The 26,777-nt window shown below is 39.4% G+C and overlaps 1 protein-coding gene across 1 annotated transcript; it reads right to left on the minus strand.

Moving 5' to 3' along the window:
* Positions 1–21,884: 21,884 nt before the first annotated feature.
* Positions 21,885–24,531, minus strand: LOC124084919 (regenerating islet-derived protein 3-alpha-like). Its single transcript, XM_046432372.2, has 6 exons — positions 24,520–24,531; positions 24,104–24,184; positions 23,426–23,544; positions 23,102–23,239; positions 22,347–22,473; positions 21,885–22,159 (listed from the first exon to the last, which is right to left on the minus strand). The coding sequence occupies exons 2-6, from the start codon at positions 24,180–24,182 to the stop codon at positions 22,092–22,094; spliced, it is 531 nt and encodes a 176-aa protein (XP_046288328.1). The 5' UTR covers positions 24,183–24,184; positions 24,520–24,531; the 3' UTR covers positions 21,885–22,091.
* Between the last annotated feature and the right edge of the window lie 2,246 nt (positions 24,532–26,777).

The following is a 26,777-nucleotide window of genomic DNA, read 5'->3' on the forward strand; positions in this document are numbered from 1 at the left end:
AATAGAGCCATTCAGAAAGAATACTTTTAATTAAGTTCCATGTGTTTCAGTTAGGAATATGGATGTATATATATATATATATATATATATATATATATATATATATATATATAGTCTGTTATGAGGATTTCACAAATGTCTGCTGCCCTGGACCTTTTTATTTTTCTAATTGCTATGATTTGGACATGATTTGAGATTAATGTAGTTCTCACAGGACTCTAGTAGTTTCTTTGAAAGTTAGTTACTGTAAAAGAGCAGGCATGGCTCCTAAGTCCCTCTTCCTTCCTGTTCCTGCTATGATGTCATTCACCATGTTGTTGTATAAGCAAAGGCCCTCATCAGATCAGAGATGATGTTTTTACTATGCTCTTCGACTTCCAAAAATGTGACTAAACAAATCCCTTTATTTTTTAAAATACTCAGGCTTGAATGTTTTGTAATAGCAAAAGAAATTGGGCTAAGGCAATAATGCAATATTTTTCTATGTATTTAATTTTCTACATGTTTCTTTAATGTTCCAAGGTAGCTGCTAGTACTCCAGCTATTCAGGTATTTGAACAAGTGAAATGCAAGAAAGGCTATAGAGATCATGACACAGTGAGACTAATCTTTTAAAGAAAACTTTTGTAGGTCCAAGACCTCATATACATCTCATATACACATATCTCATTCATAAAAACCTGGGATTTTCAGGCTTTGGATTATCCTTCCTAGAGCCCGGCCTGATCTTCCAGTCCATAGGAATACAGAAGAGAGCAGACAGAGTGATTCCTCCTTAGAAATATCAAAGGAAGAAATCAAACTTCATCAGCCACATAAGATGAAGAGTTAACTAGCCCAAAAACTAGAAAGTAGTGACAGTCTTTTTATAAGATTTAGTTTGACCTTGCTTGGCTCTGAAGTATGAAAAATGGAGAAAGTGGGATGGCAGCTACAAACCTGTGAGACTGTAGATGAGAACATGTCAGTGACTACAGATTGCATATGCATAAAGTGTTATGGATCAAAAGATTTCACAAAATAACCACAGCATAGAGGTATAGCTCAGTGGAAGGTCATTTATTTGGTCATTTATGTTGAGGCCCTGGGTTTGACCTTCAACATAAAAAAAACAAAACTAAAAACCAAAACTCAAACCAATCATCATCATCATCATCATCATCATCATCATATAGCAAGAAAGATGTTGGAGTCTACAGGGCAAAGAAGAGATCAAATTGGTGGAAGGGATATCAGGTAGGACAGCAAATTAGGTTTTACATTTTTTTCTTCAACTACTGGATAGTAGTTAAGTTGGTTAAGTTTCTGAATATCTGTGTCCTGATGAGAGGGAGTGTTGAGCAATATGTGATTCCATCTACCTATAAAAGTCTATTCTTTCCAGATGTGGTATAAAGTAATAGGTTTTTCAGGGTGGTGATCCAGTAGTCAAGTAAAGAACACAGGCACTGGTGTCTGATTCACTGGACCCAAAATTCTAAATGGGACATTTATTGTGCCTCCTGTGTAACTTTGGAGAGCCATTTCTTTTTTCTGTGTCTCAATTTTCTTGCATATAGTATGTACACTTTAAGTTGGGAGACCAAAACAGAATTAACGTTATTTAACACATTGGAAATATTTTTCAGGACATCAAAATTACAACTAAAGTGTTTGTTATAACTAAGAGTGTAGCCTAGAAAATAGTGCATTTAAAAGTATTGTGCAAGTACATTGGAAGTTATAGTTTAAGCTTTAATTGTCAATATCATATATTTAGCAGAAAGTTAGAACTTTCAAAAGAGTTCGCTAAGTCGGAGGAGTTACCCTCATCTTCCTTCTCCTCTTTATCTTACTCCTTAGTGTATCCGACAATAATTCTCAAGTGGCATGAAATGAATAATTATTAATTTGGGAATGCTGAGGTGTGAGAGTCCCCATCTCTTCAGTTTTCTCCATAGGAATTTCTCTTTCCACAGTCTCTTCTCTGAGTTATTCGTGGCTGGGTAAGAGGCTTCCATGAAGAAGGATGTTGGAGACCAGGCAGGTCTGCTTCTCCCTTTTCCCACTGCCTCAAGCAGAGATGCTCTGCATTTTGTCCTGCTGCCTCTCCTATCCCTGGGTCCCTCAGATTGTCCTGCCTCAGGATCACACAGTCTTGGCCCGACCTTCTGCTCCCTTCCCTCTCTCATAATTCATGGTGATTTCTGGAGGGTCTCTGTTCATGTTTGTGTTGGCCAGGGTAATAGGAACTGAACACCTGGTTGCTGGGGAAGGGCAAATCTGTCTTTGACTTGTACAATTTGCCTACTAATTTGTGAGAAGGAGACCTCATCTGTGACCACACCCAGGGTGTATCAGGAAAAGGTTATTCCTGATGCCAGGATTTGTTTATGTCTGCCACAGTCTGGCTGGGCACAATCAGGAGCCACTTGTCAAAAGAAACTAACTTTATTTTTAGAACCACACACGCCAAACAAAACAGCTTCTCAGGAAAAACCCTCAGAGCCCCAACTGCCACCACCGGCTTCCCACAAGCCTCTCTCCCTAACACAAGCCTCTCTCCACCTCCCACAATCCTCCTGCTCTTGAGGCCGATTGGCTGGGTCATGTGGGTGGAGCCAAAAAAGTCCCCCAATGAGCAGCTCCGTGGTCTGAAAGGGCAGGGAAACAGCCCAATGAGCATCACCGCAGAGGAGCCAATCAGCTAGATGTTGCTGGGGCCGCTGTGAGCCAATCATCAGCCAGCAGCTGGAAGTTTGCTGGGGCCCCTTCGGCTGTGGCTCTCAACATCTCCCCCTCTCTGTTTAAACAACAAGCATGTGGCTTAGGGACCGTGCCTGCTTTAGGTTGTCCAATAGTACATATGGTCCTTACCCATTAGGTTGGTACCATTGCAATTGGATCTTACCCATCACTGACTACTGGTCAAGTATGCAGCCACACCTGTGGAGAGGTCTTTGTACCAGCGGGGGGGGGGGTGAGGTTCTTTGCCTCACCTCTGTTGGCCCCCAAATTTTAGCTGGACGATCATGACAAGCAGAAGGGAGGGAGATACACCAAGCCAATTGACAGCTCCTTTTGGAAAAATTGTACCACCGATGACATCATCAGCAAAAATACCCCAACACTACCACAAGTCGCTACACCAACAGATAGTTCACAATGCATACAGGTGAGTTCACAATGTGTCCAGGCAAGTTCTGCAAGCAGTTCAGTGATGGCTATTGCAGAAGCTGTAGATTGATTTTATCTTTGACTTCACCAGCACTGGGATGAAGATAGGAATTCTGGCAATAATGGCTAAAGAAAAAATTATGTAACATTCCAGAAGGCACTAAAAGAAAACAATTTTCTTAACAATTTACATTGTCTTTAAGAGAATCAATAAATATAATGAAAAGGAAAGGTGAAAGTAAACAAACAGATCTGTTAACCTCCTTTTTTGTTCACATATTAAAACAATCCTCAACAGTTGTTTACCCAATTTAAATTAAACCATTTAAATCACGTGAATATAAAAAAATTTGGATCCATTTTTTCATGAGCGCTCATCATATATGATATATGGACATACGTACATTCAAACATATAACACAAAACACAAGTATGCACACATAATATAATACATACAACACATAACATAATAGTAAAGGCCTTATAACTTTTTACAGGTGATATTTACATTGCAATGTTTAAAAACTCTATAGTCAAAAAAATAGAACTGATCAGCAAAACATTAACCTAGATCTGTATGAGCTCAAAAAACAAAATAGAATGTGGGAAAGGGCAATAATAAAATTGATATTGAAAAAAGCATCCTGGTTCTATCACAGATATAAGGATAACCAAACTGGAGTTTTGGATATCAGCTGTTATGGACTTGAGTCAAATCATCTTCTTTTTGGTCTGTAGAAATCGCTTTAGTTAATCTCTCTGGAATCCAAATTGGCTGCTGTTCTCCCTGTGGAAACACACAAACAGACCCCGACTCCAGACAATCACTGGGTCAGGACCTTTCCATTGTCCTGTTAGAATATCCTTCCAAAGTACCTTGGGCTTATGCACATTTTTTGGACACATATGCCTTTCCGCAGCACTAAGTCCTGATGAATCCAAATTTAAAAAGTTTAGAGTAAAAAGGGGTATTTTAAGTTTATCTTTGGGGAATATATACCCCTTCCCAATTCCTTCTTTTTGCTTTAATAAGTACATTTTAATAGTTTGATGAGCTCTTTCAACTATGCCTTGTCCCTGTGGATTGTATGGGATTCCTGTTATATGAGTAATGCCAAATGATGAGCAAAATTGTTTAAAAGAGGTAGAAGGATAACCAGGGGCATTATCTGTTTTTAACTGTTTTGGAATGCCCACAGTGGCAAAATTTTGTAAGCAATGAGCTATAACATCTTTAGTTTTTTCTCTGGCATGAAGGGAGCCCATCAAAAATCCAGAAGAAGTATCAACTGTAACATGCAAATATTTTAATTTTCCAAATTCTGGCAAGTGTGTGACGTCGATCTGCCAAATATGGTTAGGTATCAATCCTCTAGGATTGACTCCAAGATTAACTTGTGGTAAAAAGGTCACACAATTTTGACATTGTTTTATTATTTGTCTAGCTTGTTCTTTAGTTATTTTAAAATGCTTTTGTAAAGTATTAGCATTGACATGGAACCTTTTATGAAAATTTATAGCTTCTTCTAGTGTAGAGAAAATATGTATGTCATGTGTAGTTTTATCTGCTAAATCATTGCCCAAACTAAGGGCTCCAGGCAATCCTGTATGTGCCCTGATATGTCCTATAAAGAATGGATCTTTTCTGTCCCAGATTAGACTTTGTATAGTGGAAAGCAAAGAGAAAACAGTAGAGGAAGGGGAAATCCTACCAGCATCTTGAAGGGATACTATAGCATTAACTATATACTGACTATCGGAAAATAAATTAAATACAGAATCTCTAAACATCACAAAAGCTTGTAAAACTGCATTAAGCTCTACCTTTTGAGCTGATTGTTTGGGTACTAAAAATGTAAAAGTTTGATCAGGTGTAACTATTGCTGCTGTACCATTATTTGACCCATCAGTGAATATATTTGGAGCATTCATGGTAGGTGTTTTTCTTGTCATTTTTGGAAAAATTACAGGATGTGATGACCAAAAAGACAATAAAGGATTAGATGGTAAGTGGTTATCAAATGAAACATTAGATTTGCACATGATTATTGCCCAAGTATTTAACTCATTAGCTAACTCATCAATTTGATTCATAGTATATGGAGTAATAATTTTATTGGCAGAAATTCCAAACACTCCCTTTGCTGCTTTTATTCCTTTGAGTATTAATTGTCCTACAGCCTCAGGATACCTAGTAAGAATAGTGTTAGGAGAATAAGATAAATGTATCCATAATAATGGACCTTCTTGCCAAAATACTCCTGTAGGAATATTTTTGTTGGTAGTACAATAAATAATAAAGGCAAACTTATATCAATTCTATCCAAATGCATATTTTCCATATATGTTTCAATGATTTTTAATGCCTTTCTTGCTTCAGGTGTTAACATTCGGGGTGAATTTGGATCTGATGGACCTTTTAGGATATCAAATAAAGGTCCCAACTCTCCTGTTGGTATACCTAAATAAGGCCTTATCCAATTTATGTCTCCTAATAACTTTTGAAAGTCATTAAGTGATTTGAGTTGATCTACTCGTATTTGAATTTTTGGTGGAAGGACCATGGTTGAGGATAATAGAACTCCTAAATAATTAATTGGAAAATTTAATTGTACTTTATCTATTGCTATCTCTAGATTATAATTTTTTAATAAGTTTGTAAGTGTGGCATAACATTCTAGCAATGTGTTTTTAGCTTTGTGTGCTAATAATACATCATCCATATAGTGAAATATTTGTAGTTCAGGATTTTGATTTCTAGGTGGCTGGATTACTTTGTTAACATAAATTTGACACATAGTTGGGCTGTTAGCCATCCCTTGAGGGAGTACTTTCCATTCATATCTCTGATCAGGACCTTCATGATTCAGTGCAGGGATAGTAAATACAAAACGTGGACTATCCTCAGGATGAATTGGAATTGAAAAAAAAACAATCTTTAATATCTATAACTAAAACATACCAGGTTTTTGGCAAAGCAGACAATTGAGGAATCCCTGATTGAGCAGGTCCCATAAAAACCATCTCATTATTAATGGCTCTTAAATCTTGCAATAATCTCCATTTACCAGATTTCTTTTTGATGACAAAAATGAGAGTATTATGGGGAGATACAGAAGGTTGTATATGTCCTTCCGCTAATTGTTTGACCAGGTCATGGGCTGCTTGTATCTTTTCTTTAGTCAGGGGCCACTGAGGAACCCATACTGGTCTTTCTGATTTCCAAGTAATTTTTATTGTCTCAGTGGCCCTTTCTGAAAATCCAACCCATGTCTGTCTGTTCCTTGATCTATTTGTATTGGTGCTGCTATACCTTGTTCTTGTTTTTCTAATCTTTTTCCTTTCCTAAAACCTTGTCTAGTCATAATAGTGGGTGCATTTTGGTTGATGTTATTTGTTAATGTCAAACCTAATTGATCTAGGACATCTCGTCCCCATAAATTTACGGGAAGATGATCCAATACATATAGCTGTATAGTTCCTTCACATCCTTCAGGATCCTTCCAATCTAATACCATTGCACTTCTATGGGGATTAGTCGCCACTCCTAGGCCTCGAAGCATTTGAGTGGCTTGTTGTAATGGCCAATGTTTTGGACATTCTTGACGAGAGATGATGCTAAGGTCTGCATCTGTATCCAGTAGCCCATTAAATTCATGTCCTTGAATATTTAGTTTTAGCAGGGGGTGAGAATCTAAATTTAAAGAAAGCATAGCCCAATCTACACCTGTGGAGCCTAATCCCTTGGAACCTCTTTCTACAGTACGACTGGAAAATTTATCATGTAGGCTGGGTATTATTAGTAACTGTGCTATTCAATCTCCTGGTGAAATTACTGATATACCCTTTGGAGAACTGGCTATAATTTTTATTTCACCTTCATAGTCAGGATCAATTACTTATCATAAGTCCTTTTAGAGTAGAAGAGCTGCATCCCAATAATAAGCCTACTGTTCCTTGGGAAGAGGTCCTTTTACCCCTGAGGGAATGATTTGAACTCCCATTTCTGGAGTTAGTACTGCTCTGGCGGAGGCGCAGATGTCCAACCCTGCACTCCCTCTGGTTTGTCTGATGAGGGATCTGATGGACAATGTGTCCTGGGCACTACCCTGATGGGGTTGCTGGGTTCCTCCAGTGCTCTGTATAGTTGTGGTTTTGGGCCCAGGAGCATTGGGCCCCCCTGTCCATTTTTTGGCAACGGAGCCTGATGCCTTTCTCCATGATATTGTGGATAAACACCTGGTCCTTGTTCGTTTTTTGATAATGGAGTACCCTCTATGGTGGTTTGAGAATGGCACTCATTAGCCCAATGTCTCCCTCTACGGCATCGTGGGCAAATAACTGGTATTCTACTCCTTTGATACCTAGTTTTGTTAAACCCTCCTCCTATGGGGCAATTCCTTTTAAAATGTCCTCTTTGTTCACAATTGTAGCATGTTCTTGGCCTGGCATCTAAAGCCTGTTTTACTGAAGCTGCCACAATTTGCCCTTGTTCATTAATGTCTCTGGCATCTAAAGCCTGTTTTACTGCAGCTGCCATGACTTGCTCTTGTTCATTAATGTCTCTACATAATTTAATATATGTGTTTAAATCTTCATGTTTCCATGGTCTAATGATATCTCTGCACCAACGATTCTCTTGCTCATAAGCCAGGTGTTTTAGTAATGGCATTGCTTGTTCTGTATTCCCAAAAACTCTGGTAGCTGTTTGAATAAGCCTATCTACAAATTCAGCATAAGGTTCATTAGCTCCTTGTATTACCTTAGGTAATTAACCTTGTAAACTTCCATGTCCTTGTAAAGTCTTCCATGCCTTAATTGCATCTACAGCAATTTGTGCATATACACCAGGATCATATGCAATTTGTTGCTGCTGATCCTAATAAGGTCCCTTTCCTAACAACATATCTAGATTTCTCTGAGTATAACCAGCTGCTGCATTTCGCCTAGCCGTCTCCTTGCAAAATTCCTCATTGCAACCTTCCATAACAGGTATTGTCCTCCATTTAGCACAGCTTTACACATATTAGCCCAATCTGCTGGCGTCATGTTCAAGTTGTTAATGGATTCGACCATGCTTACAGTGAAAAGTGCTTGAGGACCATAGGTTGTTACAGCCTCTTTTAGCTGCTTCACTGTTTTGAAATTTAAAACAGGGTAAACTCACTGCCCTCCTGCCTCAAATACAGGGCATGTTAATATTTGAGATCTTGTCTCAGGATCCCAACTATCAACTGCGGGGATTGGGGGCCTCCCAGCATATGGAGGTGGCCTTGTTAGTTGGACACTTACATCCTCTGGTGATAGAAAGGTGTTAGTAGCAGTCTCCTGTTGTAACTTTCCCCCTGATGGCTTTTTCTGCTTTACACTTTCTTTTTCTGTCTGACTAGCTTGAGAGGCCTTCTCTTTTACTTGAATTTTTTCCTCTGTCTGACTAGTTCGAGAGACCTTCTCTTTTACTTGAATTTTTTCCTCTTTCTGACTAACTTGAGAGACCGTCTCTTTTACTTAAATCAATATGTCTTCTCCTTCCTCTACCTTTGTCTGAACTGAAGGTTTTGGACTAAGCAAACAAGATACCAACGTCCACAATGGCAATGTGCCAACTGGCAGAGTCCCTGGGCTTTTCTTTTCTATTGTTTTTAAATCTTCACCATGATGGTTCCATTGTGATATATTTAACAACTCCTCCTTAAAAAGCCATGGGCTACATTTTTGTATTGTATCAACGTATGCCCTGTTCTTGATTTTACTGAGATGCCTCCTTCCTCTAACAATTTACTTAACACTCTTTCAGTTTGTTTTTTACTAATTTCTGATCCCATATTTCTACTATAATACAACCCAACAAGGTAACGCCTAACAAAACTGAAACAGAGTGAAACAAAATTGGAACAACACAAAATCATTATAATAGCCTCCTGAAATGTCCATCCGTCCTTTCTCCCTATCTGTTCCTCAGATGTGAGCGGTTTTTCTTCCATCTTACACATCTCCAGGGACAGGCAAGTTAAAACAAAAGTGAAACAAAATAACAAAAGAAGAATCTTAAAATGGCTACCCTTCCTCTCGCCCTGCCCTCAGGGGCGAGCAGTTTACCTTATCACTTACCCTCAGTCGCTCCCCATACGGGCCACCAAATGCTGCAGTCTGGCTGGGCACAATCAGGAGCCACTTGTCAAAAGAAACTAACTTTATTTTTAGAACCACACACGCCAAACAAAACAGCCTCTCAGGAAAAACCCTCAGAGCCCCAACTGCCACCACCGGCTTCCCACAAGCCTCTCTCCCCAACACAAGCCTCTCTCCACCTCCCACAATCCTCCTGCTCTTGAGGCCGATTGGCTGGGTCACCTGGGCGGAGCCAAAAAAGTCCCCCAATGAGCAGCTCTATGGTCTGAAAGGGCAGGGAAACAGCCCAATGAGCATCACTGCAGAGGAGCCAATCAGCTAGATGTTGCTGGGGCCGCTGTGAGCCAATCATCAGCCAGCAGCTGGAAGTTTGCTGGGGCCCCTTCAGCTGTGGCTCTCAACATATGTCAAATGCCTTTATAGGACCTCTACACTTCTACTTGTGCCTTCCTCTTGGAATTCAAATGCAAGGAAGGCTTTCCTTGCAGAAGAGGGACCTAGAAGAAAATAGTTCTGTTTCTGGAGTTGAGGAATTATAACTCTTCTGGAGACTCTAAACTCTAAATAAATTAAATAACTAGTGACTATAGACTACATGTTTCTGATTATTCAAGGAAGAGAGATTTAGAGGAGGGAGAGATCTTGGACTGTTTTCTGGAATAGCTTGTACTTTTCTGAATGTTTTTGCATTCTTAATTCCCATGGACATGTACTGAGATATAGGACAGGAAATGTGGGGTTCCTAACCTTGTGTTTGTCCTCTCAAGACTCCATTATAATTTGAAGTAATCTGACTCCATGTATTTGTGACCATAGCCTTGCTCATATCCATGCTAAGATGAAAAAAGAACAATTCGTCCTTCTCCTGATACTTACATGCATATTTGTGTTTGCAGACAAAAATTGCAGGCTAAAGATTAAGTGCTTATTGACTTTTATAGTCTTCTTGTGGGATCTGTGACAATGGCTGGGACTGATGGGTCACTATTTACTGAAATCAGCCAAGCCCCAGAGAACCGAATGGGTTGAATACAGAGATAACTAAGTAAAAGGAAGTCAGCTACGTGTTTTGTTTTGTTTTTTTTTTTTTTTTTGATAATCAAATGACATTGAAGCAAAAGTGTTTAGCTATTTGATCTTGAATAAATTACTTAGTCCTTTTCTGTTCTTCTGTTTCCTCATTTGTTAAATATGGTTCCAATAGCACCTATATTATCAGGTTGTCATGAGGATTAAATGGGCTCTTATTTGTAAGGAACTTGGAATAGTGCCTAGAACACAGAGCATGAGATAAATGTATTAAGTCAACTAGAGCTTGCCTTTGAAACAGAAAGGCTAAGTTATAAGTAGGTGTCCTTACATCCATATAGCACAAGCACAAGTAGAAAGACCTTCATTCAACTGGTAGTTCTTCAGCTCCTTTTCTCTCCAATGTAATTTTTGAAGACAGGCTATTTTTCACTTGCTTGCCATGGATTAAAACAAGAGGGAGATGAATTTTCTGCATTAAGTCCCAAAATCTCCATCACCAGGCTTGAAAGCAGGGAATAGCTAGTGGAAGATGGCCAGTATGACCAAACATCAGCTATATATTTGAAACTTCGTAAGCCTTATTGGAGAATTATCAAGAAATTGTCCAACCTGAGGACAACTAACACTAGATGTTCAGGAGCCTGTTTTACATCTCTCATAAGTCCTCCAGAAGGCATAGAAAGGGAAGTCCTTAGATGAACTTCTGGGAACACTATAAAACTAGGTCAGAGGATAGGACCTTGAACATTCAATGAGATAAATATTGAAAGGTGAGAAAAATGGCTTTCCTGAAAAAGGTATCAGTTTGCAATCTAAACTGCTGCCAGTAAAAGTCCCTAATTGTATTACCATGTATGTGGAATTTGGCCAGTCATATAGGTAAGCAATAACGATAACTATCTTAATGTTTATGCTGATATTGGGGCAATAAAGATTTTTTATGAATGATGTCAATTATTATTCGTTTTAAATCTCTTTTATATTGTGCTAGCTAGTAGATTTTAAGCTAGTAGATCTTTTGTATCTGAAAATTCATTGCATTCTTGAAGTCTTCAAGTAAAGCAAAATCTCTCATAGTTATAAAAAATTATAAAACTAAATATTTTTCTTTTAATTTGTTAAGGAAATTGTTCATTTTGGAAGATACAGCTGTCATGGTTCCTGGACGACTCACTGCATACTTTAGTAGCTCTAAAAATTACAACTTGATCTCTTATTTATGGGGAACAAAGACATCTTTCTCTGGTTACAAGGTTTTAAGAAAATATAACCATCTTAATAAGTGAATAAAAAATCATATGTTTTAGTCAGCTGTTTTGCTGCCATGACTGAAAGACCTGAGCAGCATAATTGTAGATGAGGAAAAGTTTATTTAGGGGCTCATGGTTTCAAGTCCCTAAGAGGTTGGCTTCAGTCCTTGGGGCTCAAGGTGAGGCAGGACATCATGGCAGAAGAGTGTGGCTGAGGGAAGCAGCCCACATGATGATCAGAAAGCAAAGAAAGACTCCACTCTCCAGACACAACATGTGTACCCTATAGCCAGGTCCCCAGTGAATCACTTCCTCCAGCCACACCCTACCTGTCTCCAGTTACCATCTAGTTAATCCCATCAGGGATTGATTCACTGATTACGTTAAGGCTATAACCTAAACCTTCTTGCATTATTTCACACATGAACTTTTTTTTTAAAATCTTTTTTTTTGGTGGGGTTCTTTTTTTTAATTATCTTTTTTGGAACTGGGGGTCAAACCCAGGGCTTTGTGAATGCAAGGCAGACGCTTTGCCACTGAACTACATCACAGCCCTCACACATGAACTTTTGCAGACACCATATGTAAATCATAACATTCCATCCTTGGCCTTCAAAAGCTCACACTCTTCTGACAATTCAAAATACATTTATTTTATTCCCAAGAGTCCCATAGTCTTAACAGTTTGGAAATTGCTCAAAGTTCAAGTGCAAAGTCTTCTCTGAGGCTCAAGCCAATCTCACATTGTGAGCTCCTGTAAAATTAAAAGCAATTTACAAGTATCCAATATATAATGGTACAGAGTAAACATTTTCGTTCACAAAATTAGGGGCATAGAAAGAAGGTATAGGACCAAAGTAAGACTGAAAATATAGATGAGCAAACAATTCCTGTAGTTCCACATCCAGCCTCCGGGGGACATGTTCCCTGATGTTCTCTTTAAATGGCTTGTGTAACTCCACCCCCACGGCCATGTTGGTTGCAGCCCAAGTGGCTTTTCTGTTGGCTTGTCTCTGCTCAATTCCTGCAGCTTTCCTAGGGCAATGTTCTATGTTACTGACATTTGTTAATCTTGGGGGTCTCCACTGCAGTTTTGGCTTCTTTCTCAAGTCACCACATTTAGATTTCTCAGAAAATGCCCACAGGAGACTCTGACCCTGCTGCATTTTACCTGGCTTCCAAGGCCTTCCTTTGAAATCTTGTTGGAAGCCTCCATGATCCCCTAACTTCAGAATCCTGCATTCCTGCAGAATCAGCCAAGTGGTTGAAGTCAAAGTCTGCTTCCATCTTGAGCAGTGGACAAGCCTCCAGGGAGCCTGGCTGCAGCAGCCTCTGAGTTTCTGAGCATTCAAAAGCTTCCTAGACCCCCTTTTGCAAGAAGGATTCCCCACTGGTCTCAAGAGAATTTTCAGTTTTACTCCCTTGAGCCTGAGATGGATGTGGTCTTGGCAGCTACTGAGGTACCCTCAAGCTATCTTTTCTATTGTCTCTGGGCAAAGTCTTTAACATTTCTTTAGGTTAAGGCTATAATCCAATCATTTTTCCTCCAAACCATCTTGTGGTTTGTCTCACACATGAGCTTTTGGGGACACCACATCTAAACCATAGCATCATATTAATTTTAAAAGCTCATCTGAACTTACTAATCAGAATAAGCAATGTTTGTTATCTGCGTTTAAAATTTGCAGTGTTTAGAAAAATAATCACAAATATCTCATTATAAATAGATCCCTCTTTCTAAACAATTTAACTATTTATTAAGGACTGCTTAATGAAGAAAGAAGCCTGAAGGAGATTTTGAGTCCTTCCTTCCTTCATCCTATAATCTGAAGTCAGATTCAAGACCACTGTATGGGTAATCTTTGCTAAGATACTCAATTGTGATGTCTTTTGTGCTCCATCATGTGAAAAATTGGGAATGTAATCATGCTTGCTTCATAAGTTTGGTTTGATGATTAAATAAGTTATTACATGTACAGACTGCATAAACTGTCTGGCACTTGTTCAACATTTAATAAATGTTGGCTCTTATTATTTGGGAAAGAGGAATATCTCTTTTGGAGTAATAGCCAAAGGATCCCTTTTCATATATTTATGGATCAAAGCCTAAGGTAATGCATTCCAAAAATAAATTGGACTACAGTTGAGGCAGCACTCATCGCCAGCTGTTTCCTGTCTATAGGTACGACTTTAAGGCAATTCTTGGTGAGTAATTACTCCAGTGGCTTACTTTAGGAATAGTAATGCAGTCACAAAAATCCCAAAGGAAAGATGAATCAATATTACAGGGCGTTTTTCTCTTCTGCAATTTTATACAATTTAGGCCTGAAAGGCAAAACTTGGGTTTTAGGGGGAGCTGGACCAATGTTCCTGTAGAATTCTGGGACCCTCTGGAAGGGACTGTTTCAATGTCACAGACTTATCTTCTCTGACAGTGATTGAGAACTGTTGTTTGGAAGGTCATCTGGAGACAGGAATCTAGAGGGTCATCCTATAAACAGAGTAACTTAGAATCTTGGTGTTTTCCTACAGGATGGGTTAGAGCACGGCCTTTCCATCCCAGTGTTCTGAGTCCCCTGAATTGATTGGAATTATTTTAAGGTTTTCCATGATGATAATCCTGACCCACTCTCCAATTCCTTTGGAGCCTGAACTCCTTATGAGGCATTTTTTTTTTATTCCGGAAAAAAAAATAGTATAAACTGAAGGGTTTTAGAGTGGGAGGGGCAGAGTGAAGGAAAGAGAAGAATGTCATGAAAACCCTGGAAACATTCTCAAAATACGAGAACAAAGTGCTCAATGGCTTCTGCTTCATACAGGAACTAGTTTTCTACCTGAGAGAATCTGTAGGTTTCCAAATACCTTAGGAACTTGGCAGTTGAATGTGGATGCTTTCGGATCTCAGGAAGAATAAACATCCAGTTTCACTTTGAAACATTTCCAATTATTGCTTCTTCTCCCTCAAAGGACAGTTTATTTGAAGACTGATGGTGTTGGTAGCTATGAGCTTGAAGCTGGCAGGAGTCTGCCACCAGCTGTTCTCACTTCGTACCAAGATCCAGAGAGTGTCTGGGATCTCCTGCAAAGATCTCCCACTTCTCTTTCTTGGTGAGCCTTCCTGCACTTTACTGAAGGGAGAGCTGGCAGTTTTGCAGAGCTCACATTATGTCGGCAGATGGGGGTAGAAGGGTGTTGTGGGTGCCAGGAATCTAAGTGGTGGCACACCACATTTAGTAAGCTGATGGCATGCTCATATTTTGTTTAATTAGCAGTTTTTGTAAGTCACAAGCATATGCTTTGTCACTTCTTGTTGTTTTAATGGTGAGCTATTATGTACTTCAGTGAAATCTTATGACTTCTGTGAGTGAGTTTGCTTATAATCATCATCTCAGTACCATATGCCATGCCCAGTCCTTCCCGTACATGCCCATCACCCTCTACCACCCTACCTAGTGCTATCCTGCAAATAGGTATTAGAGAGATACAATGGAAAGGAAGATCAAGATTATTCCATGAGCTCTTTTATGGGAATGCAGTAGGGAAGTGGGCTAGAGTAAGGCTCAAAGACCAAAATAATCCAACACTTGCCCAGATTCAGAGACATGATATGGCAAATTCTGGTAGAGATGCAGTGGAACCTATAGGCTCACAATGGAATGGGCTGCAAAAACCTAGAAAAATCTGGTCACCGAAGCCAAACAGAGACAGAGAACAGACCAAGGATGCCACCAGCAGGAATCAAGCATGGTACTGAGTTGACATGTTGATGAAGCAAAGCCTCCTTGTCTCTGCTGCTGGACTGTTGCATCAATTTTTAACTATCAAATGAGTTTGTCTTTCTCCAGTTCCAGTTCACAGGTCGTGAGTCAGGCCAGTTCGTCTTTCTGAAATATGTTTGAACTCTAAAGCAGTGCATCTCAAACTTTCATTTGCATTTACAACAAGAGGGCATATTGTTAAAATGCACATTATAATTCATTTGGTTGGAAGTTCTGTATTTCTAAGGAGTTCCTTGAATGTAAAAAAGCAAGGTCTAGAGCATGCCCTTCTTTCTCAGGATTTAAGGTCAAACAGTAGAAGGCTTGAAAAGGAGAAAAATCTTTGCCCCTAAGATCTGTTCCTGACTACTTATTTCCAGTGTGTACATTTAGCCCTAATCTAGGACTGTTGACAATGGATGTCATGCCCCTCATGCCCCTCCTAAGGAAACTCATTGGAGAATAATGTACCAGATCATGGTTTATTTGAGCATTTTTCTTTCTTAAATGAACCCATGATCCATTTCCTGATTTGGACTTTATTTGGTGAGCTACTAGCAAGTGTTTTTTTTTTTTTTCACTTCTAGCTTAAAGTAAGGATTAGTCTTTGACTATTTTTTTTTTCTTTTTGCAGTGTTGGGGATTGAATTGAGAACCTCACATATGACGTGCAAGCATCTCCCACTGAACTATATCTCCAGCTCTAGCTTGACATTCTTGAACAAATATCTCAGACAAAAACTCTCTTTCTTCCTTACTCCCCCTGCCACGAACCTTTATATATGGTCAAGAAATAAGAACAGGCATAGGATGGCCAAAACTACACATATATATATTTCTCTGTTAAAAAGTAAAACAAAGTCCAGAGGCAAATATTTGCTAAAGCAGTTTGTATGACCAGAGCACTAAGTTCCAATTTAAAACATTTGAATTCAAGTCTGACAATAACTATTTGCTTTTATTTGCATAGTTAATACATCCAATTTGGTGCTTTTCCTAGAAAAAGAACAGTTTACTCAAAGGTAAACTCTTGCTTGTTCTTTTACTATACTATGGTAGTTTCCTTTTGTTGTATAACAAATTATCCCAAAATGTAGTGGCTTAAGAATAAACACTATTTCATAGTTTCTTTCATCAGAAATTCAGGCATAGTTTAGCTGAATTCTAAGTGTCAGGATTTTAGTTGAGGCTATGAATAGCTGTTGTTATGTGTTGTAGTCTCATTTGAAGGTTTGACAGGAGAAAGATTTGATTTTAATCACAACATGGTTATTAGAAGAATTCATTTTCTCATGGATTGCTTGATGAGATCCTCTGTTCCTATTTTCTGATTGGATGCTTCCCTTTTCTCTTTGCCCATGAGCTTCTCCAAATTTCTCTTCCTGTGTTCACAATACATTTTTTTTCCTCAGAGCCAGTAACTATAAGAGGACAAGAAAGAGTCAGCAAGGAAGAAAGGAGTGGAGGTAAAAGAGAAGTCCCAGTCTTTAGTGATCATTTAATCATGAACATGGCATCCTATCTTTTGTCATTTACTGTTGGGAGAAGCAAGTCACTAAGTTTATCCTAACTGCAAGGGAAGAGAATTACCTGACATTTCGTAGCTTATTGCATCTCACATATATCTTGATAATGCTATGGACTAGGCAAGCAAATCTAAAGGCCCTTCACAATATTGGAGATTCATTGGGAGGCTGGGGAACCAGGTTAGAAAATAAGAAAGAACCAGAAAAGGTGGCAATAAAAATTCCAGGCAAAATTATGTAGTTAGAGCAATTTGATCATGAAGATTGATGTAAATTAAAATCCTTGGGCCCTTATTTGCACATTCTTTGTGCCATTCCCTGGGTGGGCATCCTATGATCATGCTGCAATCATTCCCAGTGCCCTGGCCTCTAGAAAGCTAGGAGTAGAAGAAATCTGCCACCTTTGCCTTTATAACAGAGCTGTGGCACTACTTCTCACCATGAACCCCACCAACGAGCATCCCTCAGTACATAGGAAGTGTTTTCCCTCAGAGTAGCCAAGAGGAGGGACACAAAGACACGAGTTTCTCTAGGTATTCACATAATTCAGTTTCTGTAAGTATAAGGAGTCATCGAGTTCTAGGTGATTCACTTATTCTTGCAAATCACTTTCTGCTTCATACACTCCTGACTCTCTAGAAAGCTGGAGCCACAGATCAATTACAGAGTTCTGACCCCTCTGTTATTTACACACTATGCATTTTCATTTGCCAGATTTGTTTCTTCAGTTTCTTGGGATGTTCTATAGCAGACATTTAATCTTAGAGGGTTTAGGAGCAAAATAAATATCCTTATTTTCCTAAAATTTATTTTCGAATCCCCTCTGTTCCTCTGTGGAAACCTTCAGCTCAAGTTCTCCTTTCCCCAGGACTATACTCTGTGCAGGTCCAACCCTCCCTCTAGTGGTGGTTTTTAAAATCTAACTGAAGTTTCTCTAAAAGTCTTGCACTTTAGACCAGTGTGTTCCAAAGTTTGACCGCTATTCAAAATATGAAAGATATTTTTATGTTAACACGATTTGCACATACACTTGTAATTACAATAAAATTTTTACACAAAACAATTTCCACTACAAGTAAATAGTAGTTTGAAAACAATGATTTAGACTACTATTAAAATTAATTAACTTTGTGTTCTATGAGCAGGTACTTTTCCCAGATAGGGACACACAAATGCACACACACAAAAAATCCACTTGTGACCAAATGCCTGATGATCTGCAAAGCCCTGTGACTTTCTTTTATTTTCATAACACATTTGCATATAATGACTTGGTAAAGGCTTGTGAGAAAGAATCACTTTTCATAACTTAGTGTGTCCCAATTTTAACCAGAGATGGACCATTTCCAAAACATGCATATGCAGCAAAATAAACAAACCTATGAGTACTTGAAGAAATTATTATTCTGTCTGGGACAGTGGTACATGCCTGTATTCCCAATTACTCAGAAGGCTGAGACAAGAGGATTGAAAGTTTAAGGTCAATCTTAGCGACTTAGACTGTGTCTCAAAAACAAAAAAATCAGAAGGGCTGGGGATATAGCTCAGTGCTGGTGAATTCAATCCCTAGTACTAAAAAACAAAATTAAAAAACAAGAAGAAAGAAAAGAAAGAAAGATTATTCCAAGAAATGAAATTATAGGGGATTCTTGAGATATGAGAAGGGAATTAACAAATAAATCTAAATGCAAGATAGATTATGACACAAATTTATGCAGTTGATGGACAATAGCTTCTTAGAGGTGTGCTTTAAAAACTACTTAGGAAGAGGGACTGGGGCTGTAGCTCAGTGGCAGAGCACTTGCCTAGCATGTGTAAGACCCTGGGTTCGATCCTCAGCACCACATAAAAGTAAACAAATAAAATAAAGGCACACTGTTCATCTTCAACTACAAAAATAAAAAATAAAAAAAACTACTTAGGAAGAATGGACAAATGTGGTTGGATGGTAGGATATGAAAGATAAAGAAGCAAGAGCTGTTAAAAGTTCAAAGGGTGCATTATAAACTTACATTCAGAAATATTGGGGAATTGGATCCTTTGTTTCAACTAACCGAACCAGATGATTCTGGGGCTTGTGACTGCTATCAGGTGGTTTGTTTCATGTATTCCAAATGAAGAGGAAAGTCAGTGATAGAGGGAACTACCAGAGGCCCAGGATCCTCAGATCTGCTGACCTAAGTTGGGAAGAGGTTATATCCAATTCATTGACTCACAGACCACAACTGGCAGAAATCTAAATCATAGCAGATTAAATACATGATTCTAAAGATGGACATGGGATGGGTAAATATGACAAGGACAGAAGCACAGCCTCCAGCCGGATAACTCCTAGAAATGTGGAGGACATTCATCAGGAGCAAATAGAATACCTGAAACAATATGTCAGTATCCACAGAAGGAAATCTAGGACAGAAAAAAAGGTAAGGTCAGCATGAGAGGCAGACCCAGGAAATCGTCTTTTTCTCTGCAGAAAACATCTCTTGAGGGTCCTTCTTGTTCCCCTACTTTTAAGAACCAGATCTCACACAGATCCTATTTAAGAGGTAGAGATAACATCTATACTAATACCATGTGACTAAAATTTCCAGCCCCAGTGGATTGAATTGAGCTGAACACCCATCTGTAGCTGGATTAGCAGGATATTCTTTTGAAACAGAATTTGTTCACTAAGCATATAGTGTAGGTTTTGAATTCCTGGAGTGAAAAGCTGGAAAAATGACTAGCTATGTTGGATCACTGTGTGTATTCCCCAAAGGCAAGTAAATCTAGTGGCTGAAAGTGAAAATATAAACCAGTTCCTGAGATGAAGGGGACAATACAAAAGGAAAGAAAGAGTAATGTCCCTTCCTGACTTTGTTCTTTCTTTTACTAGTTCCTCATGAGATTCAGCTGTGTGCCTCAGTCTTGGGTGAATTGAAATAAGCCCTGTTCGTCCAACACTTCTTTGGCTTAGGTGAGTTAGCATGCATGTCATTGTCATAGCCAGATACCATTAAATAAGCTAGCCTAAAAGAAGCTTATATCCACCTCAGGCAAGGCAGCTTTGTGATGTCAGCACCTGGATGGGAGTGTAGACTATGCGAATGGAGCTTATGGAGAATTCAGATATTGTATACAATACAAAGAGTCTCATACAAATTGTAGGCATCAGGGACTGCTATACAAAATGGGCCATTACTGTCTTCTTCCCCAAGAATTGTGAGAAAGTAGTTTCTAGTGACAAAAAAAAAAAGAAGACGTTATATATTTCTTGGGAGTGGGACATTTTTATCAACTGTGCCAAGAGAAGAAGAGGTCTGGACTGACTGGAAGGTATTACATTATTGGTGGTTCAGTGGGATAGTGTTGATCTAGGAGGAGAAGAGAGTGTGCTTGCACCTTCTCATAAGGGCCTGTACTTACATTAATTTATCCAGGATCCCCATTTTAAAATTCTTAATTTAATCACATATGCAAAGTCTGTTTCACCATATAAGATAATGGAATATTCACAAAATTTGAGAAGTAGGACACGGACTTCTTCTGGGAGAGGATTTTTTTTTTTATTCTACTGAAATCTCTTTTTCCTTTCTGATATTAATAATTTGCATCCTCTTCTTTTTTCCTGGTTAACCTGACTAGAGATTCATAAATTCCATCAATAGTTTAAAAGAATCAGTTTTTGTTGGGCATGGTGGTACATGCCTGTAATCTCAGCGACTCAGAAGGCTGAGGCAGGAGCACCCGGAGTTCAAAACCAGCCTTAGCAAAAGCAAGATGCTAAACAACTCAGTGAGACCCTGTCTCTAAATAAAATACAAAATAGGGCTGGCAGTGTGGTTCAGTGGTCAAGTGCCCCTGAGTTCAATCCCTTAATCAGTTTTTTTTATTACTTTTTTCAATTTCCTTGATTTCACTCTGCTGTTAATAAGTTTTATTTTATTTTTATTTTATTCCAACTTTGTAAGTTCTTTTGATTTTGTTTCTCTTTGTGAAATTTAGAAGTATGTTGCTTAACCTCTAAATATTTTGGGATCTCCTAATACATTTACTTTTAGATTAATTCTATTGTGATTTGACAAAATACTTTATATGATTTTTTTTTCTCTTTTAAATTTGTTCCAATGTTTCATGCCTCAGAATATGGCCTATATTGGTGAATGTTCCATTTGAGTTTGAGAACAATGTGTATTATACTTTTGGACAGAGTACTCTCTAAATGTCAACTAGATTCAGTTGATTGATAGTGCTATTCAGATCAGTTTTGTACCTGCCGGATCCATCAATGACGAAACAGAAAGATGTTAAAGTATTTAAGTACAGATTGTCCCCACAGTGCAATAGTTCAACTCATGTCTTTGACATTGTAATGGTGCACATGTAATGCTCATTCTTTAGAAACTTTATCTTCTATTTTGCATTATAGCTGTGCTAGTGCTAGATATATTGTACACGGCTCTCACAATCCTGGGCAGCAGCAGTGAGTTCTAGCTCCCAGTCAACCACAAGATCATAAGAGCAAACAACTGATGTTTGTTAAGTTAGATGTAATAAAGACATCTTTAACTTGTATTATCAATTTAAAGTACATTTATCGGGGTGGACCCCATAATTATTCAAAAAGTCTCTGTATAATACTATATTTTTCTATTGTTCATTGTGGTTCTATACATTATTGATTTACACATTTGAAGTTCCATAGTTAAGTGCTTTACATGTGAAACATCATTATGCAACCTTAAGAAATTGAACCTTTTTACCATTTTGTTAGGATTCTCTTGATTTTTGATAATGTTCCTTTTCCTGAAATCTATTTGCCTAATGTTAACAGGCTTACTCCACTTTTTTTTAGAGTATATCTTTCTCCATCCCTTTACTTACAACATATTTTATATTTGGATCAAAAGTATTTATCTAGTAGACAAGGTACAATAGAGTCTTTTCTAAAAAAAAAAAAAATCACTATGATTATCTTTCTCCATTAACTGCCACATTTAGAACATAAACTATAAGAGTAGAACATAAAAGTTATAATTTTAAATTAAAATTTTTATTATTGCTCTCTGAAACCAGAGACCACAACAAATATACAACAGCCTGAAATGAGGGAGGGAGACAACAGAAGAGGGGAGCTCAGGATGAGGTGATCAGGTGTCAGGGTGTCCACAGAATCCTTTCTTGGGTGGATCTTCACCTGGGACTCTTATGAATGATGGAACTATGCACAAATCCAGCTGGATGACTTCCCACGTTCCCTAGCCCTTGAACTTGCAGACATAGGGTAACTCTATATTACAGTTGTAGTCTCTCCACCTCAGAAATCCTGGAGAGACAGAAGATGCAATATGACTGAGACCAGTGGATTTTTGTGGACCCAAAGAAGCAGCATCTCAGGTAGAAGACAAATTGACTTTTGATTTCCTATCTCAGAAAGATTCCTTGAAGGTCAGGCCCAGGGATGAAGAAAGAATAGGGAAAGACTGGGCAGAAGAGGCTTCTTTGATGCTTACCTGAGCTTCGTGACACGCCCCCACAATAACCACGGTCTGAAGCAGTGGAAGGATTCCTCTCCCAGTTTGCGTAATTCAGCACATCAGTGCTACTCCACTCCCATCCAGCACCATTGGGTTCTTGTCCCTACAGAGCACAGGATGGAACGAGGTAGGTATGTGTGTGTGTTGGGGGGAAGGGTAGAGATTAGAGCTCTGCTTGCATGACCCCCTAGCTGGAACTTCTGATTCCCCTCACAGCTTCATGGAGTTTGGCCTTCTCCACAGGATACACAGAAGGCTCTAAAGGAATGTTTCCCACCAAATTTCTCATTCCTACAGGGAAATCCTAGACAATTATCCCAAGAACTTTGGAACCACTCAAAATCAGTGAGGAAATAGCTTAACGCAATTGGTGACATTTTTGTGAATAGATTCTGAAACTCAAAGATAATATCTATTCTTAAAAGAGAAAATATGTCTCTTACCTTCAGGTAGTGATCCCTTAGAATAGTATGCTCAGACTCCCTGAAAATTTCCAAAGCCTCACAAGAGCATAGTATAAAAGCTGACAAGGGGCACATGAACAGCATCAGATTATCTAGGGAACCCCACATAACTTAGTTCTTAACATGGCCTCAAGGATTTCCCTTTGCTTGAAATATCACCCAGAATCTGAGCTCTAAGTCCCTTCAGGTTCCTCCTGGGCAGGCATAGAGAGAAGGCCTGGGTGACAATAGCCACTTGAGATGTAACCAAAAGAGTATTGAACTCACAAGCGTGGGATCATGGAGCCCAATCCAGACATATGAGTAGCTGTTCACACTGCTCTTGACCAAGGAGGACACAAAGGAGGCTTCAGCCCCACTGAGCACAGATGCAAGGTGTCCTTCAGACCGCTTCTGGCAGGCCAACTGCATGGTTGGGAAGCAAGAAAATAAGAGGGAGCCTGAGATCTCGCTAGAGAAAAACAGGGAAGAGTTTGGTGGGATAAATAGCATTGGCAAGGGTGTTCATTCTCGTCCCAGGAACTGTGGAAGTTGGAGATCCTGCCCCTGGGATACATGTGGCCATTCCCCTGTCACCCATTCAGCACTCACATCTGCATCTATCCAGGATTTTGGTGTGGTAAACAAGGCATAGCAGTAGGAGGCATAGGCCTTGGAGCCTTTGGGACACCTGATGCGTGGAGAGGCCTGTTCCTCCTGAGTGTCTTCACCTGGGTAGAGGGAGATACAGAGGGATTGGATCAAATGAAGAATGGAGATTGGGGTGGGGAGGGTAACGTAGGGAACGTCTATGAGGTCTCCTTCTGGGAGGGAAACCACAATCCTCACCACCTCTCAGCTCTGCTCATGCTTTCAGGAATCTGCATTCTCACAAGGCCCAGCCATGTTGGGCAGCACCACCTCTCATTTTACCCTTTCCCCTTACTCAATAGTCCAGGACTCCTCCCAGTCTGAGCTGACAGTTCCCACACTGGGTTTTCTAATCTTTCATTGTTCCTTACACTGCATTATGGCCCTTCCCCACTTTCCCTCTTTAACCCACTCACATAAATTAGAAGTTTCTGACAAAGCAGGGAGCCACCTCATTCCATTGAGGATGCATACTCTGGCCTCCCACCACTGTTAACTGATGCAAGGGAGGGTGATGGAGGGACAGCAGGCAATTTCCCAGAGTGTGGGCACACCTCACCTTCCCCCATAAAGGAGCCTTCCTCTTCCTGGATCTCAATGCTCACAGAAATCCCTGGGCTAGAGGCAGAGAAATCTCACCTTGCACCTGAGACAGGAGCATGAGGCAGGAAAGCAGCATCCAGGACATGCTGGGCAGGGCCATGGGAGTCAGCATCATGTCTGTGAGTGAGGAGACAATCAGCTCACTGTAGGAAATGTGCTCAGGCAGAAGACATGCAGAGACCCCACTGTGTCTTGCCTTTTTTTGGTCTATCCTGTCCAGATGTGTTGATCTGAGTGCTATCCATGCCCTTCCATGGACCTGGCATGAACTGGGAAATCTGTATTCTCTGGTCTTCCTGAGAGCTCCCTGGCCAGCCTTTGCTTAGTCTCTGAACTCCTATGTTCTCTGAGGACTGGGTCCCCCTCCACCCTCTAGTGATGTGTGAGGTCAAACCCCTGCAGGGCTCAGCCTCAGCTTCTTTCAGCCTCAGTTCCTTTTGGCTCCCACTTACCTGTCTTGCAGGAAACTGGAATGCTTTGTCAGGGCAGGGAAGGCTGGACTTTTATAAGAGGATCTGAGGGAGGGGCATTGAAAGGAGGGGGTGAAATGTGTGTGCAGGCAGGGCTCATGGTAGGGCTTGGCATGGATTCAAGAGATTCCCATCAGGGGGAGGAGAATCTTCCTGGCAAAGCTTGGGAATCAGCACAGCTGTTACCTGCTTCCAGTTAGCAGGCCAGCTCTATCTCCAGGGCAGGTGAAGTTTGAACTTTCCCCACCCTCTCCCAGATATCCCATTCTGAGAAACTCAAGAGAATGAATGCAACCCTGTGGTACAGATTATGCTGTTTTACAGTGTTGCAAATGTTATGGCCTTGGGTATTGAAGGAAAATGAATATCAGCAGTACCTTTTAGATCAACCAGCAAGAAGTAGTTCTTGTGGGCATATATGCACATTTCTTTATACCTGCCTAGTAATATATAATACAGATTAATAAGTATGAATTGGGTGGGTTAGGGTTAACAATTGGAAGTATTGGTGAGCATGAAGTTGCTGAAGGCAAAGAAAGAATTTAAACCCAGGTAAGAAGTAATGGCTTAGAATCTGTGCTAAGAGCCACAGCCAAGTCATATGATGCATGGCATTTTTGGTTGTAAGGTGATGCCAGCAAGCCATTGAGATGATATGATTATGTTAAGATCTGAATTCATATGGATATTGGACTCCTGCTGTCCACCTCGGCCTTCTAAGGGACTCCTGGAGAGTTCCCATTGGTTGGGGAAGTGCGGTAGGAGGGAATTCCGGAGGAGGAACTTCCTTTTGGGTTACAGGGATCCGAGAGAACGGGCCGCGTGCATAGATCGGCAATCTTCCCGGGAACTTACAGGGCATTGGCGGCAGTTTCAAAAAATAAAGTTTGTTCCTGCTTGAGTGGCTCGTGATTTTGTGCCCAGCCAGACTGAGGCAAATCTGTAGTTAATCTTGTAGGTAAATTGTCCAGCAAGGCTCTCAGGAACAGTAGCTGAATGGACTTTCCTTCCTGCTGCCTCTGTGTGGTAGGACTGGGAAGCTCTCCTGGTTCACTGTAATTGTGGGCTGGCAGTTTGTTCTTGGAGTAGCATCCTCAGATTTTGATCACATGCTCAGGGGTTTTCAAAGCTCTTTCAGAGGGTTTTGTAGTCTTCATTTTCATTATTAGAATATGATGCTGTTTATTGTTTCTACTGTGTTGACATTTTCAATGACAGAGCCAAAGAAATGGTGATTAAATGTCCTGGTGCTTCAGTTTTAATGAAGGTAGAGTCATTAACCTGTGTCCTTATAGCCATGCACTTGGAAGAAGCTAAGAAAAGAAACTTTCACTTAAACATGCACTTGAACTTGAGGAAGCAATGGATATGGTTAATATTAGTGAAGTTCAGTCCTTGAACACACATCTTTACTATTCTGTGTAACCAAATGGTAATCTGCATACTGAAGTTCAGTGATTATATTGAGGAAAAGCATTGTTACAATGAAGTATTATTCATTGTTTTCATCTAATGTCTTCTTTACATGAAAAACAAACTGACAGATAAACTGGCTATTTACATATGTGTATTGTGTTGAAGTGTCTTCAAAAGTTATCAAAAGGAGTTGGTAAACATTTTTTAAAATTCCTGTTGTAACATCTAGTACTATCAATGACTCAGATGAGTGATAAGTTTTCAGGATCCTCAATAAATTTTACACGTATAAATGTGTCCCGATACGAAAGACATTTAAGAATCCCTGACTAACATCTAGCTACCTGCTTCAAGGAAATACAGAAGATGGAAACAGATTTTATGTTACAACACATATAATGTGACAAGTTCAGAAGGTGGAAACCCCCACAGTAAAAATGACTCCAGAGTTCCAACAAATAGATTCAAGAATTAATGCAATACTAAGCATATGGGAGAAATATATGCTAAATCAATATATTTAGATTCTGGTTTGAACAAACCAAATGGAAAATAATGAGATGATTGGGTAAAATTAAGCATTTGATAAATTTAAGGGGTTATATTCTTAGGTGTTAAAATTATATTAAGATTATATAACTTTAAAGTGTCCTTATCATTCAGAGATACATAATATAATGCAAGAAAATGGAATATATTACTCAGAGTTTGCTTCAATATACCACTGTGTGCTAGTGGCAAAGAAAGAGCAACATAAATAGACTAGGAAACCTTGAGGTGGCCACTCTTATTGCTTGGTAACATGTACATAGAATTCATTTTAT

The sequence above is a fragment of the Marmota monax genome, unplaced genomic scaffold (assembly GCF_021218885.2).
Source record: "Marmota monax isolate L192 unplaced genomic scaffold, Marmota_monax_Labrador192_F-V1.1 WCK01_AAM20220418_F8-fsc00106, whole genome shotgun sequence".
Lineage (NCBI taxonomy): Eukaryota > Metazoa > Chordata > Mammalia > Rodentia > Sciuridae > Marmota > Marmota monax.

Coding starts and splice junctions, on each gene's coding strand:
- LOC124084919 (XM_046432372.2), bottom strand. CDS start 24,182: ATGATGCTGACTCCCATGGCCCTGCCCAGCATGTCCTGGATGCTGCTT. Junction 23,545..24,103: donor GCTCCTGTCTCAGGTGCAAG/GTGAGATTTCTC, acceptor CCCTCTACCCAG/GTGAAGACACTCAGGAGGAA. Junction 22,160..22,346: donor GGGCGTGTCACGAAGCTCAG/GTAAGCATCAAA, acceptor CTGTCTCTCCAG/GATTTCTGAGGTGGAGAGAC.